Here is a 27,971-nt window from a genome sequence, read left to right as displayed (position 1 = left end):
GAATCTTATATGACTCAATACACCTGTCATTCTTCTAAACACCACATTATACTCCATCTGCCAATTTTTTGCAGGATTCAGTTTACTAAGGTAAAGTACTGCAAAGTATTATTTGTTAAAAAAAAGTTTGGGACTCCACGCCTTGGGTGTGCCGTGAGGCACGTTGCCAACACTGCCAGCCTCCCTCGGTACTTCATATATTGGGCTTCCCGCAGTTTGAGAGCTGCGCTTTGGCCCCGCCTCCCCGGCTTGATTGGCCAGTGGTGCGTATGCTCTGCAGGCGGACAGGGTTGGTCAGCTGGGCGCTAAAGCGGTTGCTTTTGTTTACTGAGCAGTCATTTTGTTGGTGGGTTACACAACGGACTGGCGTTGGGCGATCGCGGGTAAGGGTTCGGAAAGTCTCACCCTGAATTTATCTCCGGAAAGCGCCTTTTGTCTCTGTAAATTTGTGGTATTTTTCTGCATCTAACGGTTTATTTCATGAGTGAAGCTAAAGAGCAGAAATTGGGTGGGATATGACTAAGTGCCTGACTGGACGTTTCTAGGGGAACTCGAGGCGAGGAAGTGAGCTTATTATCAACACTGATAACGCCAGTTTATCCACTCCAGTGTCTGGGTGTGTGTTTCGAGGTTTTTAAGGAATTAAAAAAAATAATTTATGGCGTCCTCGTAGCAGCATGTCTTCCCCGGGTCGTGAGAGGAGACTGCGACTACCTGCCGTCGGGCAGCGGGGTTCAAAGTCCACTCGAAGCGCACAGTTCCGACGAAGGGTCACTGACCCGAAACGTTAACTCTACTTCTCTTTTCACAGATGCTGCCAGACCTGCTGAGTAGTTCCAGCATTTCTTGTTTTTATTACACAGTTTAAGGGTAGTTTCCTCGCTGCAAGACTCTCGCCCTAAAGTCAGGATCCAGCCCTCAATACTGAATAAGAGTCGATTATATGTTTTTTTCCACCCTTGTAGGCTCTGGGTGCTGCTAATATTTATTATCCTAATTGCCACTTAATCTTAGTGCGACTGAGTGGGTGTGGTGAGGCCACTTCAAAGAGTAGTTAAGAGTTGACCACATTAGTGTGGGACTTTTCATTTATTCATTCTTGGAATTTGTGCAGTGCTGGCAAGCCAGCATTTAGTGACCATCCCTAAATGCCCTTGAGAATGGGGTGATGAGAGGCCACCTTGAACTGGTGTTGGTGTAGGTACACCCACAGGGCTGATGGGGAGGGAGTTCCAGCCTTTTTAACCTAGCACCTGTGAAGTTCCAAGTCAGGATGGTGTATGACTTGGAGGGGAACTTGTAGATTGAAAGTATTCAATTTTCTTTCTCTTTTATTTTCCTTTCTAAAATGTGTTTCCTTCTACCCCTCTTGTGCTATTCAGTCGTGGGCCTTGTAAAACCAGCAATAGACCCCTGAACATACTTGGCAACTTTGGTAGGCCAGCAGCTAGGAAGTTTTTAAAAAATATAAAAATGACATCGGTATTAGTATAGTACATAACCCAATTTAGAAGGAGCTTTATTTCCTACTTGCTGAAAAGAGGAGGGGGGACAATACAGCACATATTTCTTATAACCCACTCTTTCCATGTTATGATTCAAGTCTACAATTCCTGTATCCCAGGTTGTTGTGCATTGAAGTTCAAAATCACCCACTGTAAAGGTTGCACACCATTTAAATTATGTACAGTCCATTATCATTTCCATAAATGGTTCTCTTCCCAAACAGTTGTCTATGCTTGTCTATTTAAAGTTTTTTTTTCCTTGATTGGTAAAGGATCTTGAGTTATTTCCCCCATAATGTTAACTTATGGTAATTAAAAGGTTCTACTTTTATCTGTATGTAATCCTAATTTGCCTGTTAGTAGATATTTTTCCCCACAAAAACCCTCACTTCCCCCAATTTATCCATTCTAACCCTGCAGAACAATGTACATCGCTAAATTCTCTTCCCAGTCTATTATTTGTATGATGGTTTCTAATCTCCCAAAACCTTCAATTTTAAAATTCTGATGCTTGTATTTATATTCCTTCATGGCGCAGCCTTAACCCTCCCTAACTCTTAACATGTCACATCCCTGTAGCCCTCCAAAAACTCTGGCTTCTGCACCTCCCACTACTTTCACCCTGTATCAGTGGCTTCAGCCTGCTAAGCAATAAGATCTGAAATTCCATTGCAAAACCTCTCTCCATTCCTCCATTTTAAAAACCACCTCAAACCTACCTCTGATCAGGCTTTTAGTCACCCCTCTTTGGCTCGCCATTAATTTTTGTCTGATTACCCTTCTGTGAAGTGTGTTGGGACTATTTCCTACATTAAAGGAATTATGTAAATTGTTCTGGTGATATTTGAATTCTGCAGTTGAAGCTGTCTGGACAGTTGGGTGCACTTCCAAGGTGCTGGTATTGCTTTATTTTTGTTTCCAGGAGACATCCCAATGTGTGTAATTTCACAATTGTTAACATGCGAGAGTTGTAATTGGGTGAAACAAGTTTGAGTTTTAAAGCTCTCCTTAGTGTACCTTTTAATGTAATTATTCCTGACCCTCATTTGCAAATTATTCTTTTAGGATGCACTCTCATCTCTTAGATCAGGGATGAATAAGGACCAACGTCCCTTAGAGCTTCTGTATTTACTTTAAAAGTGTGGATGGTTGGTACAGTGCAAATTGTACTTTCCAAAAATATGCAAAGTACATCCACAGTTCTAATTTGGAACATTAGGTTGCTAATGAGGGAGCAATAAACTAGGAGGAAGAAGATTGTGTTGGCAGTTTTGGGGTGATAACATTTCAGTGTGTGTGTGAATTAGCTGCAAGAGACCTGCTCCTGAGTTGGGTCCATTTTGTATCCATGCTTATTTTGAAACCAGTTCAAACTGTTTACAGTAACGGATGCAATTTTAGCCATTTTCAACATTGATCAGACTCCTTGGTTGTAAAGCCACTACTTAATTTTTCATGAAGGCAAAGTATGCACTTGGTGATTTATAGTTCAAGTGGAATATCTGTTTCAGAATTTTGGTTTCATGAATTATGAATCCACAGTCAGAGCACTCAGCATCACTGACATTTCCTTCATGCTTTCAGTGATCAATCTGTAGGAACACCTTTGCATTGAAGGCACACTGGGATTTGTAACACAATCTACTCATGATATCAGCTGGCTATTGCTGAAATTAGTGACTAATGGGCCCTGTCATGATAACTACCGCATCACCACTGACTAATCCTGAACCAAGGCCACTTGGTCCTTTTTTATTTTCCATGAAAAAAGGACAAAATATTAAAGTGCAATTCTCAAGACAGTTGAAGATCCTGAAATTCTATGATATGGAATTTGACTTATTTGGTCACTCTAATTGGTTGTTTTAAATGGTTATTTGTTCGTTGGCTTTATAGTATGTTGTAAAGCTATTCACTAAACCATGCTCCATTACAGATTCTTTATAGCTATTTTGTTATGTTGCTCTGGCTGTAAGTAACTCTGCAACATATTCCTGGTGGGATTTAACCAGCGCATTTGTAGAGAGATCTTATTCATGTAAACCTCTTTGCACCGTGGGTAAAGTTCAGAGATAGGCACCAACATGTTGCGGCACAGACATTTGACATTATTGACTCGGCCACAAACATGGGGGCAATTAACCTGTATATAATGTGTATAACCAATCTAATACCATCAAAACACATTTCTCCCTATAAATAAGTAGCTAAGCATACAAACATCAATGGAGAGCAGCACAACTGTATTAGCTAGCAAGAAAAACAGTATAATAAACGCAAAATACTGCGGATGCTGGAAATCTGAAATAAAAACAAGAAATGCTGGAACCATGCAGCAGGTCTGGCACCATCTGTGAAAAGAGAAGCAGAGTTAACGTTTCGGGTCAGTGACCCTTCTTCGGAACTCAGTATGCAATGTCAATGCAAATTACTTTTGTTGACCGAATAGAGCCAGCTACACCATGTGTTAACATTGCGTAGCATGTAGCCAGCCAACTAAATCAATACACGTTCAAAACCAAGACTGACAGAAGTAAGTCTCTTTCCCAAGTTGGTCTGAATGATCTTTTTTCAAATTCGATGCCAAGTTTTTTTTTCACAAGTAAGAAAAAAAAAGTGGGAAAACGTGACTTAGAATTAGAATTCACAGCTGCCTCCCGAGTCCCTCCCTGGCCATTGAGGTCACTTAATGTACATTAGACTTTATAAATTTATTCCAGTCCAAAAAGTGAATGTGATATGACTATGTAGATAGACTCTGCAAAGGTGATCAAACACCAGAACCTGCACAATATTTCCACGTAAATGAAACTACTCATTTACTCAACTTCCTGTCCTCTTCTGTGTGTTATGTTAAACCAGTATTTTTGGAGCATTTCTAGTTTGTTTCGGATGGAGGCTTTTTAAATTAAATGATTTTTTAAAACCTTGTGCAGTAGCTCTGGACCACTTGCTCTCCCTCTTTCCAACAGGTTCTCTCTCACCTCCTCCCCAGACCCCTTTATAACTGAGCTAAGTTTCCTTTAAAGTTTGAGAATTTGATAGTTTATTAATCCTTAATTCCTGCAAAAGCGCCAGAAAGCTGGCAGCTGTTAACCTGGGCCTGTCACTAGGAAAACCCTGCAGCTGCTGCCCCACTTGGTGCAAATGTGGAACCAGTAGCTGCTTCTAGGGGTTGTTTGAGGCCCACACTGGGTGTTTATGAAGCCTCCCTGTCCACCCACTGGATCCATTCCTCTCCTACACTTGGTGATTTCTCAGCCTGCTGCGGATCCGACCTGACCGCCTCAGTCCAGCTCCAGCACCCACACTGCACATGCTGCAGTTAAAGCTGGAAAGCTGTCTCACTGAGACGGGTAGGTGCTGCTGATGCCCCAATGATCTTGATCCTTTCTAATGACTTTAGCTCCAGATAATTTTAAAAGTCTTGCTCCAAGCCTTTAAACTTGTGTTTTAAAATAACCTAGCAGCTAGGGGGGAGTGGGGAGCAAGCAGGATGAGGGGGGGAGAAGCAGCGACTTCTGTTTTTGTCAAAAACAAATCGAGTCGAGCAGGAGACATCCAAGAAATTATACAAATGAAACAATGGCAGGAGGGAGCGGGGGACTATTGGGGGTGGGATGGAGGCGGCGATGGCAACCTTTGAAGGGATTTTTGGGTTGAAGTTGTTTTTCTGTGATAAATTGAGCAGTGCCATCTTTAACACTGATAGCTGCCTGAACGTCGCAGACAGTGACGTTTCAGTAGAACAGGCTGCATTTGCACATGTGCTAGTACTGTGCCAACTAGTGGTTGTGTTAACAAACGCAGCCTTTAAAATTAAAATTACAATGGACACTGGTGTCTGCATACAGGCAAGTTGCCAACCCCTGGTACAGCTACTGTTGTGTTTGAAGGTGCAGCATAGTCCATCATGAGTGATTGTTGCATCCAATAGGAGTTCTCTCAAATGTGTGGAATAGGAAACTTAGTAACTAGCTGTCTGGCCAGAGAACATTGCATTCTGCACAAACATGGGTCTGCACGCTGACTTCAACTATTGAATGAATTTTAATGTCAGCGGAACATTAGAATCATAGAATCTTGCATCACTGAATTATGCCGTTTGTCCCATCATGTCTGTGCCCGTTCTTTGAAAGATCTATCCAATTTGAGTCCCAAACCCTGCAAATTAGTCCTATTCAAGTACACGTCCAATTGCTTTTTGAAAGTTCCTATGGAATCCGTTTCCACCATTCTTTCAGGTTGTGCATTCCAGACCTTAACCCGGTGCTGAAAACATTTCTCCTCTTTTTCCCCTCTAGCTCCTCTGCCAATTATTTTAAATCTGTGACCTCTGGTTGCTGACCCACTTGTAGGGAAAAATACTGACTTGCTCGGTTTCCTCTATCAAAGTCCCTTAAAACCTCTATTAGATTTTCCCTTAAGTTTCTTTGCTTTAAGGAGAACAATCCCAGCTTCTCTAGTCACTACGTGGCTGAAGTCCCTCATTCCTGGTATGATTCTGGTAAACCTCTTCTGTACTCTCTCTCCAAGGCCTTGGCATCTGTCCTAAAGTCTGGTGCCCAGAATTATACACAGTACTCCAGCTGAGGTCTGACCAGTGATTTAATAAAGGTTTAGCAAGACTTACTTTTTTTGTCATCTTTGCCCCCACTTACAAAGCTGAGTGTCCCATATGCTTTCTTATCTGCCTTACCAAATTGGCCTGCCACCATTGAAGATTTGCAAATATGCATCCCCAGGTTCCTTTGTTCGTGCATCCCCTCAAAATAGTACTATTTAAACGATACTGCCTCACCATGATGTTCTTCTGTATGGTGAGGTAGCCCCTGGATTCAGATGACCAGTGGGGCCCCCAAAGCTCCGCTTCAGGGATGCTTACAAGCGTGCCATAAAGGCCCTAAATGTTGACTATCGCACCTGGATGTCACTAGCTGGCAAAAGGCAAATGGTGACACATGCAGTGTACTGGTGTGCACAATCTTGACTACCAGTTGTCACAGGAGCTTGGCAACGGGTGCCAATGTCAAAAACGACTCATTGTCACTTGGCAGATTCATGTGCAGCACTTGTGGCAGAACCTGTCTCTCAAGGATTGCCCGTTACAGCCATCAGCAAGGGTGTAGCAAGAGAAGACACCCCACCTAAATGGATTGTTTGCTGTCAGTCCATCATCTTTCGTAGATGGAAGGATGCCAACCAACCATGCTGTTCTTCCCAAAGTGCATAATTTGACTTTTATCTGCATTATCTGGCATGTTTGCCCATTTCACCAGTCTGTTCTCCTGACCGTCTGCTACTATCCTGCTCACTTTACTGTGTTGCCAAGTTTTTATATCTTGTGCAGATTTTGAAATTGTACTTTCTATACCCAAGTCTGGCTCATTGTATATGAAACAAGAAAAGCAATGATTCCACAATGGGTTTTCTTTTAAAAACAGAAGTTTTAAATGTCCGAGGCAGTCTTTGCTTAACACAAGTTTGGAAGTGGAGGGAAATGATATATTAGCTATAATGAAGATATTACTTTGCTTGAACAGGATTGGAAAATTAATTTTTTGTTTATAACATTTTTAAGGGAGCGAAGGAAGCAAACGGGGTTGTATAAAGATTCAACCATAATGCTAGAACAGGGCTCTGCAACCTGCAGCTCCCGAGCCTCGTGCAGCTCCCAACCTTGATCGATCAAACCCATTTTAATGGATGCTTAAATGGCTTGTTTTTAAAACTTTTATTAACTTTATACTTAAAGTGTCATTCAATTAATCTTTTGTGAAAACCTTTAAAATGTTGTTGAAATGTATCTCCTATTTCTCATTATTATTGGCATTTGAGTAACAGCACTGCAACTTTTAAGATATTGCCTAAATTTTGACTAAATTTTTAAAAATGTCTCCTTGTTATTAAGGTTGCTGACCCCTGTGCTAGAACATTGGGATGAAGACATAATTTGAATGAATAGGAAGGGGAATGGAAAAATTCATGATTTGCATTACCAGCCGCCAAAAGGTCGAGATAAGATAGAGGAGGGAGAGATCTGACAAGGTCAGAAAGATCTATAAAAGCAGTAGACAAGGGTAATAATTGGGTCATTTGAATTATTTCAGATTAGGATAAAGGTAATGCATGTGGTCCAATTGGGAAATGCTTTTTAGAATGCATTCAAGTCTTCTTGAATAATAATTCTGGTCTAACAAGGAAAGGAAGCCTTGCCTGACTTCATTCTGGGAAATGAAGTGGGAAAATAACTGTGTAGGAGAATGATGTTAAAACAGTGATCAGACTATATAGCTCCAATTTATGAAAGAGATAGTCATAAGAATGCTGGATTGAAAAAGGCCAAGTTCAATAATATTAGAAGGGTTCCGGCCTACATTAACTGGACATAAAAGTTAGCAAGCCAGATCACTAATCAGAGGGGGAAATATTTTAATTATGAGGTGGTTAGAGTACAAAAATTGATGTATTCCCACAAGATGGATGGGAGATGGGCATCAGATAGAGAAATTAAAAAGAAACTTTAGAGTGAGGCAGATGGCTTAAAATCAGGCGAAACAGTACTTTTGCAGGGTGGGAGTGTGGGGGGAATGAGTAATATAGTGGGTATGTGGAAAAAGGGGACAGAAAGGCTAGCAGGTAATAACATAAAAGGAAATAGGGGCATTTGTATTCTAAAAGAGGATGGACTGATCAAAGATGAAAGTATGGAGATATTTTGCTTCAGTTTTTATAATCTAAGGTGGCACCTTTCATGACCTCAGAACATCCTAAGTGCTTTGCAGCCAAGAGTTACTTTTTCAAGTGTAATCACTGTATTTTTGTCGACAAATATCTCTGCCAATTTGCACAATGCAAGGTCCTACAAACAGCAGTGAGTTGGACAACCAGTTAATCTTGTTAAGTAGTGGTGGTTGAGAGATGAATGGCAGGACATCAGGAAAACCTCTTGCTTTTCAAAAGCCACGCAGTGGGGTTTGAAATCAGTCTTTGGCTCCGGCCAGGGTACCACCACAGAGCCAATTGCTGCATGCCCTTCATCCATTGAGTCATTTAAAGGCGAGCTATATTTAACAATAATTTTAACAAATATTTGCTATCAGGACTCGATTAACCCACATTTCTTAATGTTTACTCATTTTCATCTTGAACTATGTATTCTAAGAATTTGCTCACAACTGATATTCGACAATATAGTCTATATAGTTTATTATTTTTCCCTTGGATGTGTGATAACTATGAGTAATGGGTTCGGTGAGTGGTTGGGGAAAGAAAGCAGAACTGGAGGTAGATAAGTCAAGTCAGCTGTAATGGTCTGCGCTAAGGTTATTGAAAGGAATAAGGTGATACTGAAGGTTCTTGCCACAATTTTTCACTCTGTAAATTGTATAGAGGATGGCATAGCTTCAAGAAGGGATAAAATGATGAACAGAACAAAAATTGAATGATACTGAAAGGTGTGGATGAGTAGAGACCTACAGGATCAAATACACCATTTCTTGAAAGTATCTGCAGCAGATAAGGCCATATAAAGGCCAACAGCATTTTGGCTTTAATAAAATGGGAATATAAGCATACAAGACTAAAAAGGTTATGATTAATGTTACATTGCATTGGTTAGGCCACAGTTAAAGTAGTGTGTGCAGTTTTAGATACCCCATTTATGGAAATAAAACCACTGAGATTTTACAACAGATTTTCCATTTGAATTAATTCTCAAGATACGAGGGTCGCTGGCAAGGGCAGCATTTATTGTCCATTCCTGGTTGCCCTTAAAAAGGTGGTGGTGGTCTTATTCTTGAACTGCTGCAATCCCTGTGGTGAAGATACTGCCACCGTACTGTTGGATAGGGCGTATCAGGATTTAGACCAAGCGACTATGAAGGAGTGGCAGTATATGTCCAAGTCAGTCTAGTGTGTGATTTTGGAGGGGAATTTGGAGATGGTGATGTTGCCATGCATCTGTGTCCCTCGTCCTTCTAATTGATGAAGATTGTAGGTTTGAGAAGTGCTGTTGGAGCCTTGGCAAGTTGCTTCATTGTGTCCTGTGGATTGGACCATCAAGAAGATTGCCCCCCTCAAATCTAAATCAGGGGACACAATAACAGATCAACGTAAGCAAATGGACCGCTGGGTGGAGCACTACCTAGAACTGTACTCCAGGGAAAATGTTGTCACTGATACTGCCCTCAATGCTGCCCCGTCTCTGCCAGTCATGGATGAGCTGGACGAACAGCCAACAAAATCGGAACTCCGATGCCATTTATTCTCTAGCCAGTGGAAAAGCTCCTGGAAAGGATGGCATTACCCCTGAAATAATCAAGAGTGCCAAGCCTACTATACTCTCAGCATTCCATGAACTGCTTTGCCTGTGCTGGGATGAGGGAGCAGTACCATAGGACATGCGCGGTGCCAATATCATCACCCTCTATAAGAACAAGGGTGATCGCGGTGACTGCAACAACTCCCGTGGAATCTCCCTGCTCAGCATAGTGGGGAAAGTCTTCGCTCAAGTCATTTTTAAACACTCCAGAAGCTGGCTGAGCATGTCTACCCTGAGGCACAGTGCGGCTTTCGAGCAGAGATCCAACATTGACATGCTGTTCTCCCTTTGCCAGCTACAGGAGAAATGCCAAGAACAACAGATGCCCCTCTATGTTGCTTTCATAGATCTCACCAAAGCCTTTGACCTTGTTAGCAGACGTGGTCTCTTCAGACTATTAGCAAAGATCGGATGTCCACCAAAGCTACTAAGTATCATCACCACCTCATTCCATGACAATATGAAAGGCACAATTCGGCATAGTGATGCCTCATCAGACCCCTTTCCTATCCTGAGTGGCGTGAAACAGGGCTGTGTTGTTGCACCTACACTGTTTGGAATCATCTTCTCACTGCTGCTCTCACATGTGTTCAAGTCTTCAGAAGAAGGAATTTTCCTCCACACAGGATCAGATGGCAGGTTGTTCAACCATGCTCATCTTAGAGCGAAGACCAAAGTACGGAAGGTCCTCATCAGGGAACTCCTTTGCTGCCGATGCTGCATTAACATCTCACACTGAAGAGTGTCTTCAGAGACTCATCGACAGGATTGTGGCTGCCTGCAACGAATTTGACCTAACCATCAGCCTCAAGAAAACGAACATCATGGGACAGGACATCAGAAATGCTCCATCCATCAATATCGGCGATCAAGCTCTGGAAGTGGTTCAAGAGTTCACCAACCTAGGCTCAACTATCACCAGTAACCTGTCTCATGATGCTGAACTCAACAAGCGCATGGGGCTTGGCCATGTGAGCCGCATGGAAGATGGCAGAATCCCAAGGACACATTGTACAGCGAGCTCGTCACTGGTATCAGACCCACCGGCCATCCATGTCTCCACTTTAAAGACGTCCGCAAATGCGACATGAAGTCTTGTGACATTGATCATAAGTTGTGGGAGTCAGTTGCCAGTGATCGCCAGAGCTGGCGGACAGCCATAAAGGCAGTGCTAAAGTGGCGAGTCAGAGACTTAGCAGTTGGCAGGAAAAAGGACAAAAGCGCAAGGAGAGAGCCAACTGTGTAACAGCCCCGACGACCAATTTTATTTGCAGCGCCTGTGGAAGAGTTTGTCACTCTAGAATTGGCCTTTATAGCCACTCCAGGCACTGCTCCACAAACCACTGACCACCTCTAGGCACTTACCCATTGTCTCTCGAGATAAGGAGGCCAAAGAAAGAAAAAGGATTAGACTCTTCAGCCATGGTGCACTGGTGATGAGATGCATGATTCAGGTGGTGGATAGGCCGCTGATCAAACCAGTTGAGTTGTTTTTTATTCATTTCATGGGTTGTGGGCATTGCAGTCCATCTGGTTTGAGTTCTGGATGGTTTTGAACTTTTTGAGTGTGTTGAGCTGTCCCTATCTAGTGGAGAGTAATTCTAATAGTTCTGACTTGTGTGATGTAGGTGGTGAAGAGGCTTTAGGGGGGTTCAGGTGAGCCACCCTTCAGAACAGTCAGTCTCTGGCCTGCTGTTGTGTCTGCAGCATTTGTGTGGCTGGTCTGGTTGAGTTTCTGGTCAATGACTGACAGCCCCCAGGGTATTGGTGTTTCATTTATGATCATGCTATTCAGTATCAAAGATGGTCCTTGCCAGGCATTTATCAGTCCAAGCCTGATATGGTCCACGTCTTGATGTATGCAGGCACGAACTGCTTCATGATCTGAAGAATTGTGAATGCAGCTGAACACTGCAATCATCAATCACCAGCCCTACTTCTAACCTTGTGATTTATCCTGACTTGGAACTATATCACTCACTGTTCCTTCACTGTCACTGGGTCAAAATCCTGGAACTTATCCCCTAACAGCACTGTCGTGTGTGTATATACACTAAAGGCCTACTCGGGTATAAAATTGAAACCTGACCCGGGCCTGAGTCCTTAAATTTTTTTCCGCACCCAACCCAACTATCGTAATAAAGTTATCAAGCAGGTTATTGTGCTCTACCTTGTCCAAATGTTGTGATCCTGTTTATCCGTTCTGGCAGCCGGCTATTCCTGCAGAATCATGCAAATTGATATGGGAATCTGAGCGTGATCTCGTCACCAGGAACCAATGGCATGCTGCTTTTTTTTTTTTCTCTTCCCACCCACAGCAACTTGCGCATACGAGCACTTTGTGGCCGAGTTCATTTGGATAGTGAGCAGCGGTACGAACTTCATGACTTCCTTACCCCCCTTCCCTTTTTTAGTGAACACTGTTTTCGGAGGGTTGGATGGCTGTAGAGATTTGGAGCAGCGGTGTGCAAGGTCATGAAGATTTAAACATGAGCAACACAGAGGCCTGTTTTCTTACTGCTATTCCTAAGCTCAATGAATTCAATACAGAGATTGGACTGGACACCAAATTTCAGTGACAGGAAAGATTGGAAAAATGGTAGATCAGATAGCCGGCTTTCCCAGTACTGTTTGATAATGTACAGTACTGCAGATTCCCAGTGCTGTCTGATTATTAGTCTACAGTACTGTTTGATTGGAGACTTCTGGTTGATCAGCATACACATAATGGTCAGCACCTCGAATAGCCTACAAAGCAAATAAGAATGTTAATATTGACAAAGTATGTTGAACAATTTCTAGCATTGACATTTAATACAATTTTACATAAAGGTTAGTATCACTTTCAAAAAAAAAAAAATTCTTACCCTAGATTATTTGATGTCATGGGTGAATCTCAATCCTCCAAAACTTTCATCTGTCCATCTATCCTTTTGAGATCTTTGTTTATCAAGCTGTGCTAGATAAACAGTGATCAAATACAGTTACGTATTTATTGAACATCTTTCTTCCAACTCCTTGAGTACATAAAATTAAAGATCCCAAATCTAGGAGCCGAACTAAGTGTTAACTTTCAAATACACACAGCATTTCGTTTTTCTGTCAGAAAAATCAGCTTGTCTCTTCCGAGACTTTCAAACAACGTCTTGACTCCCTCATGATTTTTAAGCAGTCTTCTCATGAGATTATCCATTTTCTCTCTCTACAAAGAAAGACTTGCTCTTCTCCAGGACCTTTCACAACTTTAGGGCATCCCAAACTATTTTCCACCCAGTGAAGGTCTTTGTGAATTGTAGTCACTTGTTGTAAAATAGGAAATGCAGCCGCCATTGCCCACAGCAAGCTCCCACAAACAGCACCGTGATAACCAGATATAACAAATCAGTCGCGACAAACCATAGATTAAAAAGAAAACAAATAGCCTACTCCAACGAAGCACCCAATAGGCAGTTAGGTAAACATTTGATTAAGTAGTCTTAGTTACAGACATGGCAAAAAAAAAAGAACACAAGGTCTTGTAAATTGGCATGTAAAAAAAATAATAGTCAACAGTAGATGGCTTAAGGGCAGTCCTCCACTGGTCAATTGTCCTTCCAGCTATGCTGAAGTTCCTCTCTCTGTTGCTACTGCTCGCCGGAATGCAAAGTATAATTCTAGCCAGCCTGGCCAATTTAGGGTATGCAACACTGTGTTCCTTCCACCAGTCCAACAGATCGCACTTGTTTGCCATCGCCAACACAGCATGCCTCTGTGCTGTGTACTGCTGCACTTCATCATTTGTGTCCACTTCTTCATGAACATTCTCCCATTCAGCAAATTTGGTCACTGCTTTTTTTGGCAGCTGTAGGTTCATTGTCAACCACTTTCGTTTCCTTCACAATGTCTTCTGTTTTAAAGTTGTTGATAATGTCTGCGCACCTCAGAACAAACTTCTTCCCTATCCTGGCTGGACAACATTCGCAGCCGATTAAATTTAGGCCAGAGAAATGTTGCTATCTTGCGCACGCCATTTACTTCAACTTTCTTCAAAGCCACTCTCTGTGCCATTGCCTGACAACTGCTTGCATTGGAGCATCTGAAGAAAGTGGCATACAGAGTCATTTAAGTTTCTCAAAACATGGAATTACCAGGTTCAATGTAGGATACTGGTCTCCTTCGAGTTCCCTCTGAGCTTCATAAAATGGTCAGAGGAAATCAACCAAAAACTGCAAGACATCTGGGGCAAAGTTTTCCAGCCTGTAGTTTTCCCCACATTGTTCCAGTTTCTCGTACAGCTCATGATAAATATCCTGAGTTGAATTCAGTGTCAGATACACAGTACTGTGCCTCGTTTCTCCCATTGGATTTAAAGTTTTAGACAACTGTGCAGCAAGACCAGACTGTTTAACTTATGTCACCAAAACTTTGGCATGATGTATAGTTTCTACAACATCCAGAGCTTCGGAAGCTACTTCCTTTGGATCAAATGAATGTGGAAGGACCATGTTATATACATGGTCCTGACAATCCAGACGTCGGTATAGTCTAAGAGCAAGCACCATGTTAATGCCTTGATCTGTTACTCAGACTAATCTGTTTAAATTTGCTGGGTCGAATCTCAAAGTATTCAGTAGCAGCTTTAAAATCTCACACCTGATGTTTTCACCAGTTTTGATCTTCAGTGGAAACATTGCTGTTGTTAAAACCTTGGCATTAAATTGAAAATCTGTGATGTAATGACAAGTTATCGACATATAATGGATTTTATGGTTATCGTCCATCCACATGTCAGTTATCATTCCCACATTCACATCCTTTAGTATGTCAGTAATCTGAGAAATTAGTTGTTTTTCTCTTTTTCTTTGGCCACATCACAACATCTTCTTGAAACTGTACTTGGATTTGGTAACACACTTGATGCTGATACTCAACTGTATGTAGCACCCACATTGATAAGCTGTTGTGCTAGCTCAACAAACCCTTCACCAGAGACAGTTTGGAAAGGTCGTATATCCTTGCAACAGAGACACTCACATTTGTCTGTAATTTCTGATTTCTTGTGAATGGGTATGTTTTTTTCGCTTGTCTGTACAAATGAAGTTGGGTACGATTTGACTTGACCCTGCTGTGGGTCGAGTACAAAATTTTTCAATGTGCGGCTGCAAAGATGAATTTCCCGTATTTTTGCTGTCATATTTTAGTAGAAGTTTGCAAGGTTTACATTGTACAAATCCTACTTGAACTTTTACTATTGAGGAAAACAACAGCATTGAAATGCTTCCAAACGGAAGATTTACCTTTTCCGGCTACAGGACTTTCCACTGCTAAACATTCTCCAGTAGACAGCATTCATTTTGCATCCATAGTGTACTGTAGCGTAGAATCACTTTTGGATGCATGGAAGCTATAGCATGAGCACGATGACTTCCAAGAAACGCTCACTTGCTCACCGCAGAGTGCGGAGTCCAAACTGCACTTTTCCCGCCTTGACCTTTAATGTTTAATTGAAGATTACTTCCCGGAGGCAGCACCCTTGTCCAGCCCGAACTGAGCCTGAATGCTGGACTCTGAAGAGAGACCTGACCTGACCTGACACGTGTCATCTGGTCCAGTTGGGTTTGGGTTGGGTAGCCACGCTTTAACCTACACCATGTGGACTGCAGCAGTTCAAGGCAGAGGCTCGCCACCACCACCTCAAGGGCAATTGGGGAATGGGCACTAAATGGCCTTGCCAGTGATGCTTATCCCACGAATGAATAAAGAAAATGGGGAGGTGGTCATTGAAGCAGCTGAAGATAGTTGGACCAAGGATGCTGCTTTGAGCTCCTGTAGCAGTGTCCTGGGTTTGAAACTATTGGCCTCCAACTTTTACAACCACAACCATTGGCCTTTGTGCAAGCTGTGACTCCACTTATTAGAGATTCCTCCTTGATACCCATTATTGTCTGTTTACTCTGGCTTCTTGGTGCCAATTTGGCTTAATGCTGTCTTGATGTCGGGGGCAATCACACTCTCTCCTCACCTCTGTATTCAGCTCTTGCAGCCTTGGTCCAAACATGGACACAACAAGGTCTGAAGCTGAGTGCGCATGAGTGAGCAGATTATTGGTAAGTGCTTCTTGATAGCACTGTTGATGACTCCTTCCATCACTTTGCTGATTGAGAGGTTGATGGGACAGTAATTAGCTGGGTTGGACTTGTCCTGCCCTTTTTTGCGTGGGACAAACCTGGCAGATTTTCCAGTGTTTTAGCAGTGCTAGAACAGCTAATTCTGGAACACTGGTCTTAAGCATTGCAGCTGGAATGTTGGGACCTGTCTGCTTTGCTATGTTCAGTTCACACAGCTGTTCCTTGATATAATTAATAGGCTGAAAACTGGCATCTGTAATGGTGGGGGAAGAGAGGGAACAGAGGAGCTGGGTGAGGGGGGAGAGGAGGGGATGGCAGAGAGACCAAAAGACCATCCACTTAGCATTCCTGCTGAATGCTTCAGCCTCTTTTTTTTTGATGGGCTCTTCCCATCTTTGAGAACAGGAATGTTTATGAAGCCTCCTCTTCCTCCCATTAGTTGCTTACTTGTCCACCACTGTTTGTGACTGGATGTTGTAGGACTTTGAGCTTTGCCCTGATCCATGGGTTGTGGGATTGCTTACCTCTATACAGCAAGCTGCTTCCACTGTTTAGTATGCATGTAGTCCTGTGTTGTAGCTTCTTCAGGTACACCTGGTGCTCCTGCTGGCATGCTCTTGTACTTTCCTCATTTGAGCCAGGGTTGTTCTGACTCGATTGGGTGAGAGATGCTCAGGCATGAAGTTACAGATTGTGGTGGAATACAATTTTGCTGATTTAATATCCTCATGGGTGCCCAGTTTTGAACTGCTAGACTTATTATCTATCCTTAGCACGGGTCGTTTAAAGATGAGACTTGATTTCCAAGAATTGTGTGATGCTCACTCCTTCTAACCAATACTGTCATGGACTGATCCACCTGTGAAAGGTAGATTAGTGAGGACAAGGTCAAGTAAGTTATTCCTTCATGTTGGTTCTTTTACCATCTACTGTTAATTGTATATCAATTGGATGTTAATTGTGTTCAAGTGGAGGGTATTATTTGAGGACGTATCTGTGCTCATGTATGGAGGAGCAGGCTGAAAGAATGCTCTGGTGATTGGAATATAATTCGGTGCACCGAATATAATGTGTATCTCTGTAAATAAAAGCTAATTGACTAAAGACTTGATTTCAGTGTTCTTATCCTGTTCCACTTGGCTATCTGCGCTTTGACAACCGTAAGACCAGCCTGGCAGTTATGTTCAGGTTTTGGCCAACTCAGTCAATGGTGATATTACCAAGCCAGTCTTGGTGACAGACATTGAAGTCCCTGACTCGGTATATTCAATGCAGTGATTCCTCGATGTGTTCAACATGCGGTACTGATTCTTCTTCGGCTGAAGAAGGGTAGTAGATGGTAATCAGTAGAAAGTTTCCTAGCCCATGTTTTAACCTGAAGCCATGAGACTTCATCTCTAGACCTCATGTTGAGGACTTCCAGGGCTGCTCCCTCCTGACTGTGTCATCACCTCTGATGGGTTTGTCCTGCTGGTGGGGCAGGACATACCTAGAAATGGTGTTGGAGTCTGGGATGTTGGCTGATAGTGTTTTTGTTTGTTTTGCTTAATGTTCAAAATAAAATTCATTGCATTGCAGCGTTGTTGCTATTTTTGTCTCCCAGTGTTGTCATGGTGTTGCCAGACAATCAAAACTGTAGATTGATTGTTTCCATAACAGTAACTCAACCATTACAGAATAACTTGAATTGCTAGCAGCTGTGTTTTTAGTACGTTTTCCTTTTTAAGTCACAGTCAAAACTAAAATTTCCTATTCATTTGTGGATGCACAAAATGCTTCTGCTTATTTATGCTGAAAATGAAGGTATTTCTCTGCAGTGCAAATCATTGAATTAATACAAGAACAATCAAGCAGGCTGGAAACTTATTTAATTTCCTGCATATAATTAGAACTTGGGGTTACTGAACAGTTGTGCAATAAATGAAAATCAGCAGGAGGTCATGCTCTTAAAGGTGTGAATGTTTATAAGCATGTTTAGTTTAAATTACTTTGATATTGTCTGCAATTTTTAAATTTGACTGAAGCTGGTTTTATAATTGGCCTTACTTGCATAAAATCATTATGCGGGTTGCACTGTAATCTAGGCACATGCTTTGATTCTGTCATTTTTATTATATGCATAGTGACCGATGGTCACAGCCACTTGTCATTTTCTGGTGTAGCTATGGCAAAGGGGAAACTGGTAGTGTGATTTACAAGTAAATTTGAATATGGTGGTAGTCAATGACGTTTTGAAAGGATGCTTTTATTTTTTTAAATATATAAAATAAGCTTAAAGGTAAGGATGTGTCAACTCTTCCTTGATATCTTCTTGCATGGGATAGGAGAAAAAAATACTTCCAGGATGTAGTGAGTGGTCCTGGTTGGGAGATTAACAAGAATAATTTTTCACCCTTCCTAACAATAACCTGGAAATCTTTTAATGGAAATCACTATTTAAAATCATATTTGTTAAATTACTTCTTGTGGGAAAACTACTGGTGCAGATGGCTTGCATAAGTTACTGTACTCCATTGTGGTGTTGCTGTTAGATATAGCATAAATGCAGATACAGTCAGCTCTTGGACTGAGCAACGTTAGGATGTGAGATTATCTAAATTTAAAAGTGAAAAATGCTCCTTTGGGCTACTGGTATGTGTTCAACAGTATCCAAACATAATGGCTTACTATGAGATGCAAATCACCTATTGAGGCCTCTCTTAACTGTTCTTAGATTTAGTTAATCACTGAACGAGTGGCGCAGTGGTTAGCACTGCAGCCTCACAGCTCCAGCGACCAGGGTTCAGTTCTGGGTACTGCCTGTGCGGAGTTTGCAAGTTCTCCCTGTCTGCGTGGGTTTCCGCCGGGTGCTCCGGTTTCCTCCCACAGCCAAAGACTTGCAGGTTGATAGGTAAATTGGCCATTGTAAATTGCCCCTAGTGTAGGTGGTAGGAGAATGGTGGGGATGTGGTAGAGAATATGTGGTTAATGTAGGATTAGTATAAATGGGTGGTTGTTGGTCGGCACAGACTTGGGCCGAAGAGCCTGTATCAGTGCTGTATCTCTAAATAAAAAATAAATAAAAATAACTTGGGCAAACTTATAATTGGGCTAAGAGTGTCCAGACTACATCTGAAAGTCCATGTGTGGACAGTGAATCTTGGCTATACAGATTACAAAGCTATGCAAGTCTAAAACAGTTCAGGTATCTCACCTGGCTGATTTCAAGTTGACAGTGATGAGACTGTAATGCATGCATGAATGACCTTTTGCTTATGGAGGCACATAACAGGGACAGTAGCAACTTGAATGAAAGTGGAGGGAGGCTAAAGAGATGACCAACTCTTGTCCATTTGTTTCCATGGGGATGCTAAAGATCAAGCCAAGGGTATTTTTTTTCACCCCCTCTTGGCATCCTATTAGAGGGTAGCTGCTTTTGCAACTGTCCTAAAAACCAATGGGATTTGCATAGGGAATAAAACATTAAGGCAATGTGTTCAAAAATGTCATCAAAAGTAAAAGTAACACAACCAAAAGCTTGATCAAAGGGTGGGTTCTAAGAGTCTTGAGTGGGGTGAGGGGTGAAGTGAGCAGGAGCATGGGAAAACGAGAAGCAGAGAGGTTTAGAGAGGGAATTCCAGGAGGGCGTTGGAGTCTTTAAGGATATAAAATTTATGGTTGTGGCTGAAGATGTTGATCTTTTGCCCTTGTTTATCTGGAGGAAATTGCAACCCCTCCAAGACCATGTTGGGCAACTAGCCTGAAAGCACATGGATAATGAAGGCATTGAGAGGGTGCAGTAGTGTTAGAACTGGGTGGCTTTTATATAATTTACACGTACCAAAGGTAGAATACAACTGCATAATTGCTTCATGGGACAAAAGTTTCATACATATGTGAATAGGCTATATTGTTTTCACGATTGTGTTGACAGTGGTAGTTTTGAGACCATTCTGGCTTTAAGTGATATGCTACCTTCAAGTGGAATAGATATTTGCCTCCCCAGAGAACTGTGTGCCAATTTTTCTATAGCTCAATTAAGGTATAATTTAAAAAGTAAAATTAGGTATTTCAAAAGATAAAACTGAAAATTTAGATCTTTACCAGGTACAAATCCATTCTTTTGGTGAATGAGCAAGGCTTTAGTTGCATATAACAAGTATTCATGCAGGGGATGTTTTCAAAAAACTGAAACCAGGTCTATTTATATAGTGGATTAAACTTTTCACGTACTAATGATTTTTTTCTACTTTTTGTGATGTAAACTGCTGTTAATTCGTTTTTTTATCATCAGTTTGTATAAATTCATTATTGCTTACTTGACAGGTTCTGTGATATGCTGGAATGATTCAGAAGCAAAATGGTATGATATAAACGTTCCAACAAAAGATGAAGACTGTGGACATGGACTTTGTTCTTTGATTTTATTTTTGCATGGCTTCGTTTTTATTCCTGGATGAGGGAATGGGAATGTAGCATCTACTATAATACCTCCAAAAACAGCAGGAGATTATTCCCTGGTTTATATAATTCAATTTACATCCAGTTTTATGTATTGGCTAGTATTCTACAACAGGAGATCTGTTTGGTTGCATCAGCTATGCAAAATATCACCAAGGTTCCAGGAAGCAAAGTGCACAAACATCCTAAATTCCTCTTGTCTGTCAAATAACAACTAAAATTGCAGGATGACTACTGTGTACAGAAGAGGAAGAAAGCGGCAGTTTCTACAGTTAATTTTTACTTGTTTCTTCTTCTCCCTTGTCCTAATATATTGGGAGCAGCTGGATGCAAATGTCATTAGTCATGTGAAGTCTTATTCATACAGATATCTCATCAATAAATACAGTTTTTTGAATGATAGCCTGACTCTGAACAAGGAGATAGCTAGCCTTCACAGTTACCAGTACTTGATAACCCATGCAAACAAATGCCAAGATCAGGACGTGTTGCTGCTTCTGTTTGTGAAGACCTCTCCTGAAAACCATCCTCGGCGGGATGCTATTCGTCAGACGTGGGGCGATGAACGCTATATAAATTCAGAGTTAAAGGCCACTATAAAAGTGATTTTTGTTCTGGGAGTACATAAAGATCTCTCCCAGAGAGACCTTATACAGAGTAGGTTACTGATGGAAGATCAACAACATCATGACCTTATCCAGCAGGATTTCTATGATGACTTTCACAATCTTACATTGAAACTAATCTTCCAGTTCAAGTGGGCAAATACTTTCTGCCAAAATGCTAAATTTGTTATGTCCTGTGATGATGATGTTTTTGTGCACACTCCAAATCTAGTGAACTACCTGCTACAGCTGGATAAAGGGATAAGTAATTTCTGGATTGGTCGAGTGCACCGAGGTGCACCCCCTATAAGGAACAAAGAAAGTAAATACTTTGTTTCCTATGAAATGTATCAGTGGTCATCTTATCCTGATTATACAGCAGGTGCTGCATATGTTGTGTCTCAAGATGTGGCAGTGAAAGTCTATCAGGCCTTAATCACCCTAAACAGCAGTCTTTATATAGATGATGTTTTTATGGGTATATGTGCCAAAAGAATGGGAGTACCACCACAACAACATGTATATTTTGCTGGTGAAGGAAAGGCCCCTTATCATCCTTGTATTTATAAGCAAATGATGACCTCTCATGGCCATGTGAAAGATATCCACCATTTGTGGCGGGAGGCTACTCATGCAAAAGTGACTTCTCTCACTTCTGGATTTTGGGGACAACTTTACTGTCGACTGATCAAAGTGTTTCTTCTCTGCAAACCATACTACATAGACACATATCCTTGCATTGCTGCATTTTCCTAGTATAGCAACTACGTGAAAAAATAACAGCACCAAGCTTATTTTTTGGGGGAGGCAGGGTTGAGTAATAACTGCCAAAAGGAGCGGTTGTAATTTTAGACCAAGTTGACCTCAACTGTTGCCAGTGTTTTTGTTCATATTCTAAAATTCATTTTTCAAAATTAAGTACAGGGCACTGAATATCAACAGGTTTTACAAATTGGCAAACCAAAGGATTCAAGGCTGGTGAATTATGGGGACTTGTACCAGTGACTGCTGGTATTTTTTCAGGAGCTATGTCTGCAAAGATCTAGTTGGGGAAAATGGTGAGCAGCAAACCAATGTAGGGAGATTTAATGGTATCCCTGATGATTATTCTGCAATGAAGCATTTCAACAACTAGCCTGTAAATTCTAAATTATATGCAATACCTTTTTACTGAAAATGGGCAGAATTAATTCTCATTAACTGCACAAAATTTGATTGGAATAAAGTGAGGCATACTTGGGTTACATTTTGTGACTAGTAATTAGCTGACTAATTCCTGCATTAATCTGTAACATTTACTTGCTGGATATTTCAAGCAACTGTCCTTTTCATGCATGACTACAAAACTTAATTTTTCTTTGGAGAGCTAAAGTTTACATAATTGAAATTCCACCACATTCAACCTGCTGGTACCTTACAAATTTAATATCCAGTATTATTCCTCCTAAAATTAAAACTAATTTAGCTATGAAATGTATAGATTTAATTGGTAAATATAGGATGCTGTAGCCTGCATACTTGACTAAATACTTTAAAAATGCTGAAAAGATAAATTTGTTAAATGGCATATTTAAACCAGTTATATGGCATGTACAAATAGTTGGATTCATTGAGGGATATTGGGACATAATGTATGTGCCAAACTGTTCTAAGTGTTGTACGTGGTTGTTGCTTTGATATCCATATGTAGTAAAATGATAGCTAAATATTTTCTAGTAAGTGTACATGGGTCTTCAGTTTTCCGCAGTTTACAAATTAAGCAATGGTTTGTATGGAAAGAACAAATTGGAAAAGTTCCAGTAGCTTTCTAATTAAAATCGAGCTATTTCGATGAAGTTAAAGAGGGAAGAGAGTTGTTCTGCAGTTTCTGCTAGTTTTGTTTTCCCACTGTGCTATGATATTTTCTCCAAAAAGAGCTGGGCAGTCTGGGTCACTCCAACATCTTGACTGCCATCAGTGCAGCACTGCAATTGATCATGGCAGAAGGGTTGCAATTTGAAGTGTAGTACATTTTTGTGCATGTAAAGATGAGTTTGTAAATTCCAAGTAATGCACATGCCAGTGATGTGAATTTGTAAACTTTCTGATTTAAGTATGGAAGTTGTTGAACAACCACATTTGAGTCTTATCACCTTGCCTCTTTGACATAGTTTACAGGATATTGAGATTTTTAAGTTTTGACATTTTGCTTCATGGAAAAACTCACCAACTTTTTTTGCACAAATAATTTATTGATACGTGCCTTACACTGTGTAGTTGAAGGTTGCCTACTTGCAACCTGATAAACAGATACCGCTTCACTCTTTTTCAGATGCAAAGTACTAATAGTGAATTAAGTTCACTGGTGTGTTGGTGACAAAACAAAATCATACATTTGAGGGTGTTAATTATTAGAAATGGTGTTATATACAATCTGTGCTTCAAAAGATCTAGGATACTGAATGTCTTAACATGCTAATATCCTATGAATCCACTTCCTACTCATTTACTTACCTCAATCCTAAGCCACCGCCAAGCTTGTCCCACATTCTAAGTTATTTGGTAAATTCAAGTGGCTCTAATTAGCAAAATCTGTAAATTTTTCTCTATCAGCGTGGAACTAGTCCTAGAATCCACATGGTAGTGTCAGGTCTACTGCTCTGTACATTTTGAACTACTTACCAGCACAACAACATAGTACTTGAAGTTTTAAAAAGTTGAATGAGTGAGTGCAGAGGTACTGCACTTTCCAATGGAAATTCCTGGCTTTTCCTGCGCCCCACCTACACAGACCAACCAAGACTTTTAATTCTGCCTAACCCTGTTGACCATCTCTCTAACTGAAACTTTTAATTATTGAAATGGTGTTTGCTTTCTCTTTAAATTAGAAGTCACAGTACAACCACTTCCCACTCCCCACCGACTCATGTAATTGAACCGGAACACTGGAGTTGATTCTTTTGTCTTGCTCTCATTCAAGTTTGAAATGAACCATGCACTTCTGTTCTAACAAAAGATAATTCAACTTTTGTTAGCCTTCTATGTATTAGAAATTTACTGTGAATATCAATGGCCCTGGAGTGTATTAAATGTTGTCATGCCTTTCAACAGCTCTTTATCTTGGGACCTGTAGAAATTTTTGGCAAACAATCATTCTATGGGTTGAGGGCATACTGTATTAAAGTGCTAAAATTACTCTTTTTAAAAAATCTGTTAAACTCGACTGCCCCAAATACAGCTATGCCCAGGTGGCATGTTAGGTGGCATGTCATCTGTTTACTTGATGGTGTTTGTTTTCTAATCCCTCATTGATGTGTAGTTTAACTAAGTATTTCACACTTGACTTGCTAAATTGGAATTTGAGTTTCTGCAAATCTAATGTTTTAACATGATCTTTGATTGTGATCAGGAGATGAACTCTTACTATTTCACACTGCTGAATTTGGCTGCTTATCCCAGCAGCAGACTTGCACAGCTATAGAAGAAAAACTGGTTCTACTGGTCTATATGGATAAAAGCAGGATTTAGCTGTATGAATACTTGGAGCTGGTTCCCTAAATTCAAAACAAGGCCACAGTACAAATAGTTTAAGGGGCTGAGATCAGTTATGTTAAATAATCACACATTCTACTTGCAGATGAATTTTTTGCAATATATGAAAATAAGGATTAGGAAGGTTTATGTCCAGTGACACTACTTGGATTCAAAGCCTTTGGCAATGGGGGCCCAATGCAATGACAGTGGTGTGGGGGGGACGGTGGGTGGAAGCCAGGTAAGGGAAAAGAGAGCAATTCTGCTGATTCCAGGGTCCCTAACTAAATAATGCAGATTGTATCATGTTTTGGCAATAATTGCTGAACTGTACAAACAGCACTGTGAATGGGGATCATCATGGTTGAGTTAATCTGATATGACACCAGAATTTTGTTTTTAAAAACTATATATGATGGATTTAGGAACTAAAATATACCTTCATACTTGTGAAACAAATGCAAAGGTTTACTTGAAACATGAATGTGCTTTTTCTTCCCTCCAGGAAGCTCCGATGGGATGGGATGGGGGTGGGGGGTGCGTGAAAGGGAAATTTTATCCACTGTTTAACAAATGTAGAAATTTTTTTGCCCCAAAATTTGCCAAGTTGCACTATTATTCACAACGGGCTTGCCCATATGATCTGACAAGTGAACGTTCTTGAAAAGGTCATATTTAAACAGTAAAGCAGAGTTGTTTCACATATTTCAATTTTATAATTTTTCCTGACTTTATGGTTTTGATCCTTTTTTGTATCACCTGGTTACAGAATAGTATACACTTTTGGTGTTTTTCAATATATAATAATTGCACAAATGCCATGTAGTAATTGCTCTTTTCTCCTTCGCCAAGAAGTGATTTAGTAAATCTAGATAAGTATTTTTAAGAAAATAATGTATCCATTTTGTTAATTACTTCAAATTAAAATCTGTTTGATCCATTACAATTAGATATCTTAAAATTGATTCATTTGATGTACTTCCAAAATTATTCTTGGAGACTGGATGAAGCAGGGGGTTACAATAGTACCTTTTCACTGTTGGGGAAATGAGTTTGGGCAGACTTTACCCAGTTATTACAGTGGTTCACTCCAACAAAATTACCACTTTCTTTACAAATTGGCATTTTCACTGTGGATACAAGTTAAATTGTGTAAGACGTGGAAAAAATATACATTGGTCAGTAAGTGGTGGTTTTTGACTATTAGAGGGACTTTGGCTTTGCATCTGAGCTTTGCTCGGTTATACCTGCCCTGATTGTTTAATGCCAGAGGTGTAAAATCTATTCTATTCTTGAGTACTGGCACCCTTTCCCATACAAAATTATTTCCTTCTGAATTTTTAAATGGGTTTAAAATGGATGGACCTGTATTTTCAGAAGTGCTGGGTCTATTAATTTGGTGGATGAAATATTGGGAAAATATTGCGTTGGATAATGCTTTATATCAACAATGTCTAGTGCTCATTTGTCAAAACAGTACAATTTTTTTTTTCAAATGTTCAATGAAAGTAGAATTGCCTTGAATAAGACAAATGGTAACTTTTCTCCCATGTTGTATTTACAAGTGGACATTTCTATTTGTGCTATAGGATAAGGGAACAAGATACAATGTGAAATGAAATCGCTACTTTCTCATGCAAAAAGGGCCCAGGGACAATAAAAATGGGAACATATCAGCCAAGAACAAAAGCAATACCTCAAACATTTATTTAAAAAAAACTCTCCCATCGTAGTAGATTCAGATTATTTGTACCTACTTTTGAGTTTTTAAAAGTCTGGGACAAGAACCATTTGAATTTAACAAGTGACAATTTTAGCACTTCCTAAAAACATTCCCACAAATGACCCTTTTTTAAACTATACTATTGACTCTCTTTTTTAAAAAAAAAGGCTTAAATTTTATTACCTTTAAATTTAATGGCTGTACATAAATCCCTTTTACGATACTTTATAGTAAAGGATTGGCTATCTATGCCATTAGCGGTTTATCAGGAGGGATAGAGGGCTGCACTCAACATGAGTGCATTGCTTACACCTCTCTATTTTAGCACTTTGTGACCTACCTCGCACAAGCTTTGTTGCAGGAATAGCTCAAAACTATTCAGATCAACAATTTTGACTTTTTTTTTGAAGCCAAAGTAGTTTTTGTAGTAGCACAAAAGTGAGCTGAAATGCAGTGGCACAATTGAAAGGTTTGTCTAGCTATATTGTTTGAAATGTGTACTTCACCTCTTACAGAACTTTTACTCCATTGTAAACCTGTTTCTAGATGATGTATTTGAACTGAAATGAAAGGGTTTGATGTTTTGTTATACACTGTTGCAAGCCTCATGCTAGCTTTGCACCTGTTTAAATGTTCTAGCTCCCTATAAATATATTTTTGTATGTTGATATTTTCAAATGTTTTTTCCAGATATTTTGTTTGAAAAAATAAAGTTGTTTGAAATATGAAATTTTGTTTTGAAATCTTGAAGGTATGATCTTAGTTCTGCATGGTGATTTTAATATTTTTGTTTTTTTAACCACAGTAACTTAAATTCTATTTGATTATCATGAGCATATTTCTTTTCTTTTTTCTTTTAGCCTTCCAATCTGTCTACGAGAGGCCTTTGCAATCTCTTTTCTGCAGCTCCGTTTTTGTGTTACTGTGGGCAGAAGCCTAGTCTGTCGAACGAAGAGAATATTCTCTTCTCCTGCTCTCCCCCCCCACCCCCCCCACAGCCCCCCAAAGAATTAAAAGTATTGCCACCAATTTGGAGTCTGAAAGGAGCTGTTGGTTATCCCAGCATGCCATAGTTTTTTTTATTTGTTTCAGGGGATGAGTGTTGCTGGCAAGGCTAGCATTTGTTGTCTCCCTAATTGCCCTTGAAAAGGTGACCGTGAGCTGCCTTCTTGAACTGCTGCAGTCTGTTTTGGTGCGGGTACACCTACTGTGCCCTTAGGGAGGGAATTCCATCATTTTGACCCACTGACAGTGAAACAACAACAATATATTTCCAAGTCAGGATGGTGTGTGGCTTGGAGGGGATGGTGGTATGCCTATGTGTCTGCTGTTCTTGTCCTTCTAGGTGGAAGGGGTCACTCGTTTGGCAGGTGCTATCGAAGGAGGTGTGATAAGTTGTTGTAGTATATCTTGTATATGATATATGACCGGATTGATTTGTCCTGCTTTTTGTGGACAGGACATACCTGGGCAATTTTCCACATTCAGGTGGATGCCGGTTTTGTAGCTGTACTGGAACAGCTTGGCTAGGATCACGGCTGGTTCCCCAGTACAAGTCTTCAGTACCACAGCCAGAATGTTGTCGGGATCCATGGCCTTTGCAGTATCCAGTGCCTTCAACTGTTTATTGATATCATGTGGAGTGAATCGGATTGGTAGAGGACTGGCAGCTGTGATGCTGGAGGCTGATGTATCATTCAGCACTTCTGGCTGAAGATTGCTATGAACAAATGTTAAGTGGCGTGGGTGGCTTCTGCT

At 40.6% G+C, this 27,971-nt stretch overlaps 2 protein-coding genes across 2 annotated transcripts in view; one reads left to right on the top strand and one right to left on the bottom strand.

Moving 5' to 3' along the window:
- Positions 1-27,971, bottom strand: part of mcf2l2 (MCF.2 cell line derived transforming sequence-like 2) — a 401,635-nt gene that overhangs the window by 162,341 nt on the left and 211,323 nt on the right. The window lies entirely within an intron of this gene.
- On the top strand, positions 305-26,898 carry LOC137375329 (lactosylceramide 1,3-N-acetyl-beta-D-glucosaminyltransferase-like). Its single transcript, XM_068042331.1, has 2 exons — positions 305-383; positions 20,241-26,898. Exon 2 carries the CDS (start codon positions 20,603-20,605, stop codon positions 21,734-21,736), a length of 1,134 nt encoding a protein of 377 aa, XP_067898432.1. The 5' UTR covers positions 305-383; positions 20,241-20,602; the 3' UTR covers positions 21,737-26,898.

This window comes from Heterodontus francisci, chromosome 11 (assembly GCF_036365525.1).
Source record: "Heterodontus francisci isolate sHetFra1 chromosome 11, sHetFra1.hap1, whole genome shotgun sequence".
NCBI lineage: Eukaryota > Metazoa > Chordata > Chondrichthyes > Heterodontiformes > Heterodontidae > Heterodontus > Heterodontus francisci.
The sequence above is the reverse complement of the archived record's forward strand: the minus strand, read 5'-3'. Positions and strand labels throughout refer to the sequence as shown.

Excerpts from the sequence above, each read along its gene's own strand:
- LOC137375329 (XM_068042331.1), top strand. The coding sequence starts at position 20,603 with ATGACTACTGTGTACAGAAGAGGAAGAAAGCGGCAGTTTCTACAGTTA.